The sequence below is a fragment of the Orycteropus afer genome, unplaced genomic scaffold (assembly GCF_000298275.1).
Source record: "Orycteropus afer afer isolate SDZICR_OR568_19922 unplaced genomic scaffold, OryAfe1.0 scaffold00694, whole genome shotgun sequence".
Lineage (NCBI taxonomy): Eukaryota > Metazoa > Chordata > Mammalia > Tubulidentata > Orycteropodidae > Orycteropus > Orycteropus afer.
Window position 1 is genome coordinate 23,875 of NW_006922281.1, and position 12,871 is coordinate 36,745.

Consider the following 12,871-nt stretch of genomic DNA (forward strand, 5'->3'; position numbering starts at 1 on the left):
GGGGGGGTCATCCCTATTTGCAGATGAGACTGGGGCTCAGGGAGGGACAGACATGCCAAGGTCTTGTAGCAAATGGGTGAGAAGAGGATCTCAGGCCTAGCATGCAAGCTTCTGCCTCAGTGCTCTTCCAGCTTTTTTAAGGCCCCCTTATACTTCCCCGGGAGCTCTGGTGGTGTAGTACCTAAGGCATTTGACTGCTAATCAGAAGGCCGGTAGTTTGAACCCACCATTCACTCCTTGGAAGGCAAGTTGGGCAATCTACTTCCGCAGTGATACCGCCTCGAAAACCCAAGGAGGGGTCGCTATGAGTCGGATCCCATTCCACAGCAGTGCGTTTGGTTTTTTTGGTTTACACGTCCCCCATAACTTACCAGCCCATTCTGAATCAGGTTGCTGTGGCTTGAGGCCTCAGGCAGGAGATAATGGGGCACTCTGTGGGCTCAAGGGTGGATCTGAGGTTAGACCAGCAGGGGGACCTCCCACAGGAGGAAGACTGCTTTGTGGGACTAGGAGGGGAAGTGATGATGAGGCCAGAGTGAGGAGCCAGATCTGAGAAAGACTGTGGGACAGTGGGCATCAAAGTGATTGGCTGGCACTGGGCACTAGGGGGACATGCAGTGGTGCCAATGCCAGGTGGTCAGTGGGGTGAGGTGGCATGTGCAGAACAGGGACAGGGTTTGGGGGTGAGAGGGGTGCTTTAGAAGCCCAAGCAATAGCCTGTGCTTGGGACAGAGGACACAGGAGACTTTGAGCACGCAGCTGGAGGACAGAAAGGTGACTCGTGTGTCCAGGGTCGCCTGTACACGACCTGCTTGTTCGTGCCTCAGTACCCTGATCTGCCTGCCACACCTGAGATCTGCTCAGTGCAGCGTACGGGGGGACTCAGTGAACAGACACGGCCACTGATGGTCTGACCTTCTAGCTGCCTCATTCCATTCTCCCCCAGGGGCGGACACTGGCACCAGAGACCCCTCCCCATGCTCCCGATGAGGCCTGTGGCACTGGGGTGCCCCGGCCCAACGCCCCAGGAGGACAAAAGGCCCGTCACAGTGAAGCTGGAAGACTCTGAGGAGGAGGGCGAAGCTGCTCCATGGGACCCTGGCCCTGAGGCCGCCCGTCTGAGATTCCGGCATTTCCGCTACCAGGAGGCGGCGGGGCCCCACGAGGCCCTGGCCCGGCTGCGTGAGCTGTGCCGCCAGTGGCTGCGGCCCGAGGCGCGCTCCAAGGAGCAGATGCTGGAGCTGCTGGTGCTGGAGCAGTTCCTGGGCGCCCTGCCCCCCGAGATCCAGGCCTGCGTGTGGGGGCAGCAGCCCGGCAGCCCCGAGGAGGCCGTGGCCCTGGTCGAGGGGCTGTGCCCAGAGCAAGACGGCCCACGGAGATGGGTGAGTCTTCCGCCCTGGGTGGAGGGCTCAGGCCCAGGAACAGTGTCAGGGCACTGCTGGCTCTGTCTCTGTGAGCGGTGCTAGGCTCACACAGATGCTCTCCTGCAGGTGCAACCTCTGGCAGAGTCTGCAGGGCCAGGCCTAGGTTACTTGGAGTCATGAGGCTGTGCGAAGGGCTGGGGTGTGGGGATGACTCCTGGGCAGTCCGTCTGGGAGGCCACAAGATGGCGTCAGCAGCTCAGTGGAAGAGTGACGGCAGCTTGTTCCTTGGCTCCCTACCCAGGCCCTGGGGGAGGTGGGTTCTTGGAGGACCCCTACGTCCTGAAGTGAGGTGAGCACCCACGAGCTTCCTGTGGCAAAGCCCATCCCTGCCTGGGTCCCTCATGCCTGGCACCTCCCCAGGTTACAGTCCAGGTGCAAGGCCAGGAGGTGCTATCAGAGAAGATGGAGCCTTCCAGCTTCCAGCCTCAGTCTCCAGAGCCTGAGCGAGAGACGCCCCCTGGGGACATGCAGGTGAAGGAGGAGCCTGAGGTCACAGAGGGCCCAGGTGAGGGCAAGCAGGGTGAGCATGGACCAAAGCTAGCTTTGGGTGACAGGGCCTGTACTGGGGTGGGCCTGGCCTGAGCAGCGGAGTCCACTCAGCCAGGCCCATTGGACGAGTGGTTCCCTGCTGCTAGTCCCCAGAGCCCACTCCAGCAAGTGCCCACTCCCTTGGGAGGCATCAGTCAGCAGCTGAGAAGCAGGCAGTTCAGGCTGGGGTGTGGATCCTGCCAGTGTCAGGGAGGGTACGCTCCTCCCTCCCTCCCCCTGCTCACCTTTGGGCAGGGCACAGAAGCCAACTGCCCAGTCTCTCTAGTATTCCTACAATGGACCCTCATGCAGTTGCCCTCCCCCTTGTTCCCACTGGTCCCCCTGCAAGGGGTGCAGGAGAGCCCACCTGTCCCACCACAGCTCTACCCAGTGGCCTTCCAGGGGACTCCGCCCCACACTAGCCCCCAGCCCTGGCCTCCCCAGTGCCAATGCCAAGCTCACACCCCGGCTTCCCTCTGCATGGACCCTGTGGCCATCATATCCCTTCTCAAGGGAGCTTCTTGGTTCTCTCCCCCTGGATGGGACATCCATGCCACAGTTATTCCTTCCCTCCACTTCTGGGACATCACTGACCCCACCCTTCCTCCTCAGCTCTCCTGGAGTCTGAGCCCCCCGCTGCCCCCCAGAAGGCCATGCCTGCCCTCCTGCCTCAGGAAGCCCAGGTGAGCCCCCAAGGCCAGCCATGCCCTTCTTCCCTGCCCCAGGAGTCACAGAGGATGGGGGTTGGTTAGGGACCTCCCTGGGCCCAGCCCAGCCAGCCAAGGATGAACTGTCACCACTGTGTCATTTCAGGGCTGCGGGACAGCGTTGGACCAGGCCTCTCCCCAGAGGGAAGCTGGGCCTGAGGGGCCCTCATGGAGGGAACACCCAGGGGCCCTGTGGCAGGAAGAAGCTGGGGGCATCTTCTCCCGGGGTGAGTTCTAATGGGGCACAGTGGGACTGTACCATGTCTACTCCTAGCCCTGCTCAGGTGCCCCGTATTTCCTGATTCACCCCAGCGTCTTCTGTTCTCAACACCCAACCCCTTCACTGACCCCACAGGCCCTCCAGCCACTATTTCTGCCATAGTAAAACTGCGCAAAGCCAAGACTGTTCCCCATGTCCATGTTCTCTCCCTGCCCCAGGAACCTTGCATGGCCCCAGACTCTGGGCTTGCATCCTGCTGACTGGGGAGTGAGGTGTGTGGGACTGGGCAAGCACAGAACAGGTTCCTAAACAGGGTGAGTGGGTGGACAGGAGCAACTCTGGAACAGGTTTGAAATCAGGTAAGGTCAGAGCAACTTAGAAGATAAGGCAGGTGGGTAGGAGCCACCTTGACCCAGGATGGGGATGATGGAGACTGGGCCAAGACAGAGAAGGTACAAAACAGGGCATGTGCTCCTCTGCTGCTTCCTGGATTCTGGGACTCCTCTTTCTTGATCTGCTTCTCATTCGGGTTCACCTCCTAAGTGGAGGTGAGATTCTGAGATATATCTGAAACCCATTTGTCTCATCCACACATTACATGGATGGATGAAGAATTCTTTTTATCGACTCAATCCCACACATTTGTGTCACCTTTGCTGGTGACCTTTCAGTGTGAAGTTCACATCTGTCAGTTCAGAACAGTTCCCTGGAATTATTTCTTGGGTTTCTTTCTCGTTGGCCTATTTTCTCTTTGGGAACAACTGTGACCTGGCTGTAAGGTCTCTGGGATGAATCCTCCAATGTCCTTTTCATTCTTTTGTCTTTCTCTGCTTTCCAGGAAGTCACCTCAATTTTATCTTCTAGACCTTCTGTTGAGATTTTCATTTCTGCTAGCAGAGGTTTAATTTTGAAGAACACATCTTCCATGGACATTCCTTTTTACTGGAGCTTCCTGTTGTTCTGTCCATCGTAATGCCTTTCAGGATTTCTCTGAGGATAGTAGGCATTTAATTCTGCTGTGTTTGCATCTCTCAATATGGTCTCTGTTTCCTCCAACTTGTGCTTATATTTAAGAGAGGAACACCAAAAATCTGGTTGCAGCTCTGAGCAGATGGGTGAGCGGCTTGTCAGCTGTGACAACAAGGCTGAGCTGGGAGGGACATGGATCACTTCCCAAAGAGATCCACCTTGAGGACCCTAAGAAGCAGCTGGAATGTGAATGGGCACTCTTGGGGGATCCATAGGGTGATCTGACTGGAATGTCTTGGGGTAGACCCACACTTTATCTTTAGATCCTTTCTCTTGGGTGGGTCTGAGTCATCCAAGAAGGTGCTTCTATCCTCCTGCCAGCATCCCAGGAACCAAGTGGAGGAGAGGCTAACATTGCAGCACCAGCGTGACTGTTCACATAACCCCTGTGTGGCTCGGTACAGTCTCTGACTGTCAGCCCAGTCTGCCACCAGGAAGGAAAAGGGCTGTGAAGCACAGCAGTGTTCACATGTAGCCAGCACAATTTGCTCTGGATTCAGCGAGCAGAGCTGAGTGGTGCAGCAGTCCTACTCGGCCTCTGCACCTGAAACAGCCTCCCCAGCCTGTTTCATGCTTGCTCTTCACCCACATGTCCAGAGCTCTGGGCCCCTCTCACTCCTGAACTTTTAGAGGGTTCTGGGGGTAAAACAGGTTGACTTTCTTTTTTTTGTGTCCAGATAAAGAGTAGTTTCACAAACAAAACAACAGTTATATTGGCAAAGATGTACAGTCAACAGGGACCATTTTTTGCATGTCTATAGATTACACATTTGCTTCCATAGATGGGGCAGCTTTTACTGTAACCCAAACCCACTGCCATCAGGTCATTTCTAACTCAGCAACTCTACAGGACAAAGTAGAAGTGCCTTACAGCATTTCCAAGACTGTCAATCTTTAGGAAGCAAGGCCCAAAGCAAACCCACTGCTAGGGAGTCTATTCCAGCTCACAGCACTCCTGGAAGACAAAGTATAACTGCCCCATAGGATTTCCAAGGCTGTCAATCTACAAGCTGACTGCTTCAGCTTTCTCCGGCTGAGTGGCTGAGGGGTTCCAAATGCCAAACATTCTGGTTAGCAGCCAAGTGCTGTAATCACTACCCCACCAGAGCTCCTCTTTACCAGTTAGGACTTTTTCACCCCATCACAGACATAGTTATAGAAGTCATCATCAGATTTGATGAAATACCCAGAGGCCTTGGCTTCCACTTGGTGAATGACCACACCAATCTGTCTGGAGCTGTCTTCTTGGTATAGTCCACATGTTTACCTATCAGGCCACCTACAATTTCTCCTGACTCCCTCTATGCTGAAAGAGACTCCATGTGTGGCATTATGTGGAGGTCACCTTCTTTATAATCATCTAAAAGTTGGTGTATGTTCAAGATAGGATCTTTCTCAAAGGTAATATAAAACCAGGCTTTCATGACAGGTGATTGGGCTAAGGCCATCCCCCTCCATTCATCCTTAGAACCATGCTCATCCTCAAACTTATGTTCCACAGCTTTGACTATTACAGTGTTTGCAGGGTTTGCAGCACTGACTTCAGATTACGCCACCCTGTCAGAAACGATGTTAAAAGACAAAACTCTTTTATCTCTGTGAAGTTCCAGTCCACAGACACTGTCAGTTCCATCATATTTCACCCAACAGAGTGTTGTAGGCACCTCATCCAGAATGGGTCCTTTCCACTGGGTGATGGGCTCACCATCTTCCGTCCTTCCATCCATGTGCAATTCTGCACCCGATGATGTTCCTGTGGGGTTGGGATGAACGTCTGGCCCTCTGCTGCTTTGGAGAGACTTTTTTCTTCATCATGTTTGCACACCCAGGGGCCAGACCCATGGCTGCTCTGGTTTGTTGCCTTTGGACCTCCTGTGGGTTGAGGGTGTTCATGCCCAAATCAGACACCTTGCTGCCACCAGTGCTGTGAGCCTGTAGTGAAAGAGGATCTGCAGGCCAGGAGCTAGATGCTTGCAAGGGATAGGAGGGGAGGATCCTTAGGCTAGGAGAGAGAAAAGGTGGCAAAGAGGATGGCAGCTGTGTGGTCAGTGCTGGGTTTGCGTGTTCTCCTCGGTCTTTCTGCTGGCACAGAGGCCCCTCTGCCACAGTTGGGTTCCCACCTGCCACTGAGGCCACTGCATCCCCCCCCCCCTTTTTTTTTTTTTGTTTTAGCTTTCCCTACTGCTGCCTTACTATTTATTTTCTCACATCTACTAAACAAATTGGGAGCTCTGGTGGTGTAATGCCTAAAGCATAGACTGCTAACCAGGAGGCTGGAGGTTCAAACCCACCAGTCACTGAGGAGACAGAAGGAAGGTTGGGCAATCTACTTCCATAGTGATACCGCCTCAGAAACTACCTTTCCAGAGTAGAAGATTTCAGAGTTGTTTTCTTTCCTCTTCTCCCCACCTCTGTGTGTTCTATGCTTTAAGGAAAGGAAAATTAAAAACATGGTTTTAGTTTTTAATGGGGTTTCAGGATGGAGCATGTATCAAAAATTTAGATAGATGCCACTGTTACCTAGAGGTTCCCACCTGCTATGTTTTTTATTACAGGTAGTCCCTGTGTTACAAATGTCCAATTTGTGTACAACTCATAGTTATAAGCCAATTCCATAAAACTTACTACGTGCATGTCAAAACATTGTTATTATTATTGTATTACTATGTTAAAGACGTTTTAGTGTATCTGGAAGTGTTCCTTTAATGCTTTTTATGCACAGAAAGGTACACTATATATACACTAAGACAAACATTTGACTGACATTAGATTCCAGCTGTACCTAACTATTCCAGCTTAAGTACAAATTCGATTTAAAAATACACTTAAGAATGGAACTCATTCGTAATCTAGGGACTGCCTATATTAAGGATCCTAACTCCCTTTTTCACAATGTCCTTGTTTCAAAGATACTAACCTCTTCTTGTAGGATTTGGAAATACTTTAGGGTCCTCCTTTGAGATTAGCTATTAGCTCTATTTTCTTGAGTGTGAAATCTCCCACTGGTTGTACACTGTCTAGAGTCCTTTTCAGATTGGTCAGTTAGCTCAGTTATACATTTTCCCATGGGCTATACTGAAAACTGCCTGCCCTCCCAGCCAAAGGGTTAGGTTAGTATTCCTGGCTGAGTCTGGGCTGGTGGACTGGGTTAACCCAGCTACCATTCTTGGCCCCAGCTTCATGACTGGGCCAGCTTCTATGCCCTGGTTTTCAAAGCCTTAGGGCCTCTATTGAGTTCACTGTACCAAGTTCTTGGTTCTCAAACCTCACTGACTAACCTTTCTTGTTTTGGAGGTATCTAGGGTATTTTCTCAAGACCTTGTATTTTGTCTGTCATTTCTCTGTGTTGGAGCAGAGGTGGAATCCACATGCCCTTTCTGCCACCTCAGCTTACCCCACATGGCTAACAATACCTTTCTGCTTGAATCTGCTTCTCTTTTAGTTCACAACCCACAGTCTCTTGACTTTCTCTAAGCCCCAACTCCACCACTAACTCTAGCACAAGCTTCTCAGTGATGCTCTGAGGACCTTCATACATAGGTCATTTGGCACATGGGGGAACATGACTGTTATAGAAATACCTAGAAATGGAATTGCTGGGTCAAAGTGCAGAGGGCGTTTGTCATTTTGGGTTTTGCCACATTGGCCTCACATTTACACTAGCCATCAATGCACCTCAGTGCTGAGTCCCCGCAATGTAGGCTTAGAAATAGCAGGTAAGTTTTTCTTATTAGGAGGGGCTGAGCATATTTTGTGGGATTTAAGCATTAGTTACACCTCCTTTCCTATTCACATCTTTTGCCCATGTTTCTGTTACACCATCAGTCTTTCTTGCTGAAATCATTTGGAGCTCTTTATTAATGAGGTTAATTAGCCCTTTGCTTCTGGTGAGTTTTTCAGTTTGTCTTTGATAGTTTGACATCATTTTCTCAATGCATAAATGCTGGACTTTGATGCTGTAGGGTTTATCTGACATTTGGCACCTTGTAAGATTCCCATCACCCACTGCATCCCCTCTCTCCTTTCTCAGTCTCTGGTCTCCGTGATTGAAAATCCTTTGGCTCCCTCATCCTTCAGCCCTGCTTTTCAGTTCCTCTTGCTGACTCCCCCTCCCTCACCCAGTCTCCAATGCTGGCGTGCTCATAGTTTGCCTGGGGACCTGGTTTCTCTCCTCTGTTGGCATGCATGTTGGACTGCATGGAGGCCCAGGACTGTGCATGCCATGTATACTCCAAGGTGCCCATGCTCGCATCTTCTCGTGAACCCCCAACTCCTGCACCTGCCCCTTTTCTCTCAGGTACCCCACATGCATCTCAAGTACTGCAAGTCCCAAACCTCAAACCAGAGTCCTGGGAAACAGCCTGCATTGGGGGCCTCCCCTCACCCCACCCCATCCTGCTGGCTCCACCTCCAGCGTCCCTCAGACCCGCCTACTTCTGTACAGTGGCAGAGACCACCACCACCCCACTGGACAGTGGCTGGGCAGACCCTGACCCTCCCAGAAGGAGGAATTTTGTGAACCTGAGTCAGATCCAGAGTGCTTGGCCCTAGGTTTTCACACAGCCCACTCCTCATAAATGACTCTGTCCTATTATCACATCTGCAAAGAGACCTACATGGAAAAGAGCCCCTGTCCCTGCCCTTGTCGCCTCTGCTCCCCTGAGATGTGTCTAGTTCACACTGCACCAGAAGACTTAGACGTCTGAACACAGTAGGCACTCTGTGACGAGAGAATAAGTGCATCCCTTTGTGCCACACAGGGTTTGCTCTTCGAATGGACACTGTCCCCACAGGCCCAGTCACCGTGAGCCCCCATCTCCATGTCCCCTGGGACCTCGGAGTGGCCGGTCTCACAGGCAGGATCCACTCACCATCCCGGGAAGGTGGCCTCGTACATGCACTCGTGCTCCCCAGTGACCCAGGAGGTGAACAGGAGCCTGTGGGCCCCGTACTCCTGCCGCTCGCCACCCGATGGCGGGCCCCTAGGGGCCGGGGCCGAGGGCGCCCCAGCACGGGCGCCGGCGCGGTGCGGGGCGGCCGCTGCGACGTGTGCAGCAAGGTGTTCAGCCAACGCAGCAACTTGCTGCGGCACCAGAAGATCCACACCGGCGAGCGGCCGTTCGTGTGCGCCGAGTGCGGCCGCAGCTTCAGCCGCAGCTCACACCTGTTGCGCCACCAGCTCACGCACACCGAGGAGCGGCCGTTCGTGTGCGGTGACTGCGGCCAGGGCTTCGCGCGCAGCGCACGCCTGGAGGAGCACCGGCGCGTGCACACGGGCGAGCAGCCCTTCCGCTGCCCCGAGTGCGGCCAGAGCTTCCGGCAGCGCTCCAACCTGCTGCAGCACCAGCGCATCCACGGCGACCCCCCGGGCCCGGGCGCCGCGCCCCCCGCGCCCCCCAGCGCGCCCGAGCCCCAGGGCCCCTTCCCCTGCAGCGAGTGCCGCGAGAGCTTCGCGCGGCGCGCCGTGCTGCTGGAGCACCAGGCGGTGCACACAGGCGACAAGTCCTTCGGCTGCGTGGAGTGTGGCGAGCGCTTTGGCCGCCGCTCGGTGCTGCTGCAACACCGGCGCGTGCACAGCGGGGAGCGGCCCTTCGCCTGCCCCGAGTGCGGCCAGAGCTTCCGGCAGCGCTCCAACCTCACACAGCACCGGCGCATCCACACGGGCGAGCGGCCCTTCGCCTGCCCCGAGTGCGGCAAGGCCTTCCGCCAGCGGCCCACGCTCACGCAGCACCTGCGCGTGCACACGGGCGAGAAGCCCTTCGCCTGCCCCGAGTGCGGCCAGCGCTTCAGCCAGCGCCTCAAGCTCACGCGCCACCAGCGGGCGCACACGGGCGAGAAGCCCTACCACTGCGGCGAGTGTGGCCTGGGCTTCACGCAGGTCTCCCGGCTCACGGAGCACCAGCGCATCCACACCGGCGAGCGGCCCTTCGCCTGCCCCGAGTGCGGCCAGAGCTTCCGGCAGCACGCCAACCTCACACAGCACCGGCGCATCCACACTGGCGAGCGGCCCTACCCGTGCCCCGAGTGCGGCAAGGCCTTCCGTCAGCGGCCCACGCTCACGCAGCACCTGCGCACCCACCGGCGCGAGAAGCCCTTCGCCTGCCAGGACTGTGGCCGCCGCTTCCACCAGAGTACCAAGCTCATCCAGCACCAGCGTGTCCACAGTGCAGAGTAACGCAGACTAGCAAGCAAGGCTCTCCTCTCAGCCCCCAGACACCTGCCTCACGGGGTGGCTGCGAGGCCAGCTGTCGCCCGGGTACACGCATAGGTACAAACAAGCCAGCCCAGGGCCTGGTCCCAATAGGTGCTCAATCCAGACAAACGAAAATTGGGTCTCCAGCCCCGCGGTTCCTCTGAGGGCCATAGAGGTGAAGGTGAAGCTGGCTCCTACTGTCGCCTGTCAAGTCTCTGCGGTCTGCCTGGTACCAGGGCCCCCCAGGTGCAGTTCTAGCTTAAGAAGAGTGAACAGCCGAGCAGTAGCGGGGCAGGGAGGGAGGTGACGGAGCAGTCCAGCTTCCCCCCTCCACCTGGGCACCAATCATCAGTCTCCCAGACCCGTAGAGGAGGGTAGCACACCTGCTGAGAGTCTGCAAGTGCCAGATATGGTGCCACTTCTGGCCATCATCAGTGAGGGGCCAGTTGCAAGACAGAGCCACACAAGTGTTTCCACAGTGAATTTCCTATCAAGACTCGCCATCGGTGGGTAACTGAAAAGGGTAAAAAGAAAAACCACACTAAGCTGTTATGGGTCAGAACTGCAGGGAACAGCTACACTCCTAAGGCTGGAGAAACAAAGGGAACTATTGTAACTTAGAATCTTTCATGAACTCCTCATAAAGCTCAATCTCAGGCCCCTGGGGAAGAGGAGGCCCCATGGACCTGGGATGAGACCCTTGAGAACAGGGTGCTGGTGTGGGTGTCTCTGAGGGGCCTGATGAACCCAGTTCTGGGAGGTGTGGAGAGAGCCTGGCAAGCAACTATGTCCCTGCAAGGACCTGCTGTGGCCAGTGGGAGGAGGCATTCCTGGCTGCCTTCCCCCTTTCCATCCCCTGTAGTGCCCTGACCCAATGAAAAGTTGCTGGTAAAAGAGGGGTGTGTTTTTGGCATTGCTGCCCTGTGTTGGGATGCCGAGGTGGCCAGGGCTGGAGCACAGAGGCAGGAGCTTAACAGGCAGCCCAGGACTGAAGCCAGGGGACACTGGAGCAGTTCCAACCATGGTGACATCGCACGTGAGCTCTTTGAGACCTCTGAGCCCCCATCTTCACCCCAAAGGGTGGTTGAACACTGACGCTGGGACAATCAGGGCACTGAGCCTTCAGTCCCTGCAGCCCTGGGCAAGGGGAGAAGGGGCCTTTGAGGGGCAAGGGGAGGCTCCAGACAGCCCTGAGAGTCAACGGTGCGAACAGAGGAGAAAGGCCGAGAGAAGAGAGAGGCAGCTGCAATCAGTCCAAGGACCCGAGGCCGCAAGGGGCGCCCAGGCGCGCGTGGGGCAGGGTCCGAGGAGGCGGCGGCCCCACCGAGGTGAGAACGGAGTTACTAAGGGTGAGAAGCATGGGGGTGGTTCCCCCAGTTGAGCCTCACGGGCCAGGGTCCGACCACACCACTGCCGCCCCCGGGACCACTTGGACTAGGTCTCACACAATGATCCTTTTGGCGACGGCGCGTCGCCACGATGACGGGAGGCGATGCACTCCCGAAGCTGCCTTCAGACACGGAAGAGCTGAGCCGTCCAGCCTCGGCCGCCCAACTCGTACGGGCTCTCGGCCCCGGCGGGGCCTCGCAGCGCGTCTCACCCACCCAACGGTTTCCTGGACGAGCTGCGGTTGCCGTGGTGACGGCCCGAGGTCGCAGAACCCTGCGCCATTTCCTCCCGCCCTCTGAGGGACACTGAGCTGTGATTGGAGGATGGCCCGTACACACCGCCCCGCCCCTGACAGCAAGCAAAGGACGCCGAAGGCCGCAGTGCGCCTGCGCCGGAGAGCGAGGCGGCGACATGCCGGCTCCTTCCTGAACACTCACGGACAAGCTCCACAGTGCTTACTGCTGCCACAATACATGTGTTATTGGTTGACTTCTGCCAAAATAGCCAACGGTTTGTGATGGAGCGCAGAGAGTACTCGACTCCCACATTCGATTGGCAGCGCCCCCAATCTCGGTGGGCACTATCACCTTGTTTCTGTATGTGGCCTCCGTAAATAAAACATCGTCTCATTCACACCTGCCGCTCTCTTCACACGTGCAAGTGAAGATGCACTACGTTCGCGTACGAGGGCGGATGGCCTCACGCCGAGCGAGGCGGCGACCATCTGCCCCTTTCAAATATGGCGGGGAGACCTATCCCCGCCCACGAGCATCTCCGGAAGTGTCCTCCGGACTGCCGACCTCATTTACGGCCCCCATGAACGGAAATGCCCGAGCCCAGCCGAAGGAATCCGAACTCCAAACCCCATCCCTGAGCAAAGCGAGTCGGCCGAGGCAACGGCGGCGGCCGCGCACGCGCAGAGCCCACCCGGGCGGGAAGAGCAGAAGCGGGGAGGCGGCGGAAATACCCGAAGTGGAGAGGCGCCCGAGGCCGTTGCCGACCTCCGCTTCGAACCCGCTGCTGCCGCCGGAGCCAAGCCTCCTCCAAGACACGTCCGCTGCCACCCCGGCCGCTGCCTCCTCCTTCCACTCCAAACCACAGCCCCCTCGCGAAAGGAGAGAGCGAGCGAGCGAGCGGTGCGGCACAAGGAGCACCGCGTCCGCAGCCGCGGCCGGGCCTGAGGAGACCTAAAAGGGCAAGAGGGAGGAGGGAGCGGCCCGGTGGGGGCGGGGCCTAGCGCAGCCCGAGAACAGCCGAGTCGACCCGAGCGCTCCCGAGGAGCCTGACCAGGCCAGAGCCGGACTACGGGAGCCGAGGCGGGCCGCGCGGTGGGCGCGGAGCGGCGCGGCGAGCCGGGCGGGCAGCGGCAGCGGCGGAGGAG

At 56.5% G+C, this 12,871-nt stretch overlaps 1 protein-coding gene and 1 pseudogene across 1 annotated transcript; one reads left to right on the forward strand and one right to left on the reverse strand.

Moving 5' to 3' along the window:
• Positions 1-986: 986 nt before the first annotated feature.
• Positions 987-10,083, forward strand: MZF1 (myeloid zinc finger 1). The gene is made up of 5 exons (XM_007956999.1): positions 987-1,382; positions 1,785-1,929; positions 2,565-2,635; positions 2,766-2,886; positions 8,669-10,083. Exons 1-5 carry the CDS (start codon positions 987-989, stop codon positions 10,081-10,083), a joined length of 2,148 nt encoding a protein of 715 aa, XP_007955190.1.
• Positions 5,031-5,801, reverse strand: LOC103211081 (annotated as a pseudogene).
• Positions 10,084-12,871: the final 2,788 nt, after the last annotated feature.

Excerpts from the sequence above, each read along its gene's own strand:
- MZF1 (XM_007956999.1), top strand. The coding sequence starts at position 987 with ATGAGGCCTGTGGCACTGGGGTGCCCCGGCCCAACGCCCCAGGAGGAC. Across the intron at positions 1,383-1,784 it reads AAGACGGCCCACGGAGATGG|GTTACAGTCCAGGTGCAAGG; the intron begins GTGAGTCTTCCG and ends GCACCTCCCCAG. Across the intron at positions 2,887-8,668 it reads TGGGGGCATCTTCTCCCGGG|GGTTTGCTCTTCGAATGGAC; the intron begins GTGAGTTCTAAT and ends TGTGCCACACAG.